Source organism: Cebidichthys violaceus, unplaced genomic scaffold (assembly GCF_023349555.1).
Source record: "Cebidichthys violaceus isolate CVI_PGR_0920_01 unplaced genomic scaffold, fCebVio1.0.p SCAF_30, whole genome shotgun sequence".
Lineage (NCBI taxonomy): Eukaryota > Metazoa > Chordata > Actinopteri > Perciformes > Stichaeidae > Cebidichthys > Cebidichthys violaceus.
In genome coordinates this window covers 3,051,687-3,054,186 of record NW_027176484.1, presented here as the reverse complement: position 1 = coordinate 3,054,186, position 2,500 = coordinate 3,051,687, and the positions used below count along the sequence as shown (strand labels likewise).

At 43.2% G+C, this 2,500-nt stretch overlaps 1 protein-coding gene across 1 annotated transcript in view; it reads right to left on the bottom strand.

Moving 5' to 3' along the window:
- znf609b (zinc finger protein 609b) overlaps positions 1-2,500 on the bottom strand; it is a 65,484-nt gene that overhangs the window by 6,033 nt on the left and 56,951 nt on the right. Inside the window, 2 exon segments of the mRNA XM_068724276.1 lie at positions 1-515; positions 2,212-2,299. The exon segment at positions 1-515 is cut by the window's left edge and continues 2,009 nt beyond it. Coding sequence (XP_068580377.1) covers positions 1-515; positions 2,212-2,299 — 603 coding nt within the window.

The window sequence follows — 2,500 nt, the reverse complement described above, 5'->3', positions numbered from 1 at the left end:
CATTGTGGGCACGGGCTTGGTGGTACTTGAGACCATTGATGTGCTTGTACTTCTTGTTGCAGTTAGGGTGTGGGCAGTCAATAAGAACTGGAGAGGGGCAGCTGCGATCAAGAGGAGGTGGAAGTGGCTCTGTCTTAATAGAAGGAATAGGGAGACCTGTTGGTCCCACACCACTGTTGGAGTTTGTCCGCATACGTTTGTTGCCTTTGGTGTCCTCTGAGCTGGAATTGGGTTCCATATCCGAGGCTGGTTTGGTCTTACGTTTCCCAGCTGAGGAGGGACTGGCCTTGATGTCCTCAGTGTTGCTGTTAGGTGGGGTGCGGCGCTCTGATGGCGTCTGGCTGCCCCTCCGGCCCTTGCTGTTAGAGGCAGCGCGCGTCTTGTTGTTGGTGGTGCCCTTGTTGTCTGATGAGTTGCTGTTCTCATTGATGGGGGTGTTGCTATTCGGCCTCATCCGCTTACCTCGACCACGGCCATTCCTCATCTCCAGATCGCTTGTTGGGGATTCACAAAATCTGCGGGAGTGGCGAAACAAACGTATAAGAATTAGTGACGGTTGATTTTCATACGACTCAGCGCTTTAGTTTAGATTCTTCTTTCTAAAGTTTGTTATATTTTGATTGGGAGTCTCCCATACGCTGTTACTTACTGCACTCACATGCCAAATTACACGCCACAATTACACATCGTCCCTTAGGAAATTAAGAAAGTAAGTCATAATAGTAATACCAATGATGACAATACTCTGGGGTTTAAGTCTTTCTGAATCCAGAACCCCTACTAAACAATGGCAATGATAGCAAAATATGTACGGCATCGTTTTGTCCCTGTCCTCTCATAACATATCAATCGGATATTTTGTGCACTGTAAGTAAGTAAGTACTTTGAACAAAGCCACATGACAACTCAAAGGCATGTAAACATCATTTGAAAAGACAGCAGTGAACAGTCTAGCTGCTTTGTAATCACAACTACACGTCACTGAAATACTTAGAATAGCAGTTTGGCCTTATCTCTCCATAACAGTAATGTAATTATCTTTCTGCACAGCAGCGAAGGTTAGGAATCTGTGTCAAAGAGAGACACACCGGGCTGGTATGACTCACAGCTTCCTCTACAAGTCTCTCCAAACAATTTCAACCCCAGCAGGGGATGTGAATACATCCATAGTCTGGCAGTGCTAGAAGAATTTAGACTCATTACAAGCCCAAGTTTATATTCAGTCCGCTGAAAGCTTTCTGAATTATTCATGTTGTGTCCCTAATGTAGTCGTACGGCAAACTGTAAGACTATCTTGGTCCAAATACAGCCCAGCAAACCTCACTTACTGTGCAAACCTCACTTACTGAACATTATTGTGATATACTGTGATACATTAGTGTGATGCAGCCTCTCCTTGTTTTCCATTAGCCAGGCTTTAATCTTGATTTTTTTTTTTTCCAATTGCACTTAACCATGCATTTCAAATATAGATTTATATTTACATTTAGATTCAGTGCAGGTGCCTTAAATCAAAGCAAGTGCTTGGCAATGTATTTCACACGACCTGTGTATTTTGCATAACAAAGGGAAATACCCAGAAATTACAAACACCTTAAGCTACTGCCCACATAACACTGATCTAAGGAAGTGCAGCCTTGGTGATAAAGAATGTTATACAGTGTTGAGGAAAAGCTATTAGTCCAATAATTGGATTCTGCAATCTGGCTTGTTGGAGTAGCTTTCTATTTCCACTACTTCCTCCAGGGATACCAGCCGATTGCCAATGAATCCCGTTTCCCCACACTCCAGATAGAGGCTCACATGTACTTGAAAGGTCCAGCTGCACACGAGCAAGTTTGTGCATTAGGCCGTATATCCTTGAGCTGATGGTACTACAGCAGATTCATATCACACAGAATATGAAAAGGTTAAGAGACCAAGTGCAGCTTGGATAGAGAGACTGCATCAATGATTCATGGAAATCCTGACTTTTTTTTTTTTTTTTTTCCCCTACCTTGACATTTACAACTACCATGTGTGACAGTGAATTCTTTGTAAAGTGCAAATACCTTGAAAAACCGGTGAGTGTAGCTTTAGTTTGAACAACACCGCGCAGGTGATGTACCATTAACAGAACAAGAGCACATCAGATGATGCATATTTCGATATTGCTATGTCACCCTGCTTTCTCCGGTTGAAATAAGAACCGAACAGAGGAATGCTGCTTACCTGGGGGGGGCCCAGTCGTGCCGTGTGCAGTCCAACAGGGTGCCCACATATGTCTTGTTTCTCCAAGTGACATTGACCACCAACATGCCTGTGAGACGAGGGAACAAAGAGGCCATTTATTTTGTGCTAACTATGACAATAGCAAAATAACATAGGAACACAAGAGAGAATGTTTTACAGTGAGTAAACAGTACATTGTGGCTGCTGCATCAACGCGTTGATCTTTGCTAAAAGGTGTCACATGCAAGACAGTTAGACATGTCAAAGATCCTTTTTTTTAATCTTCTTC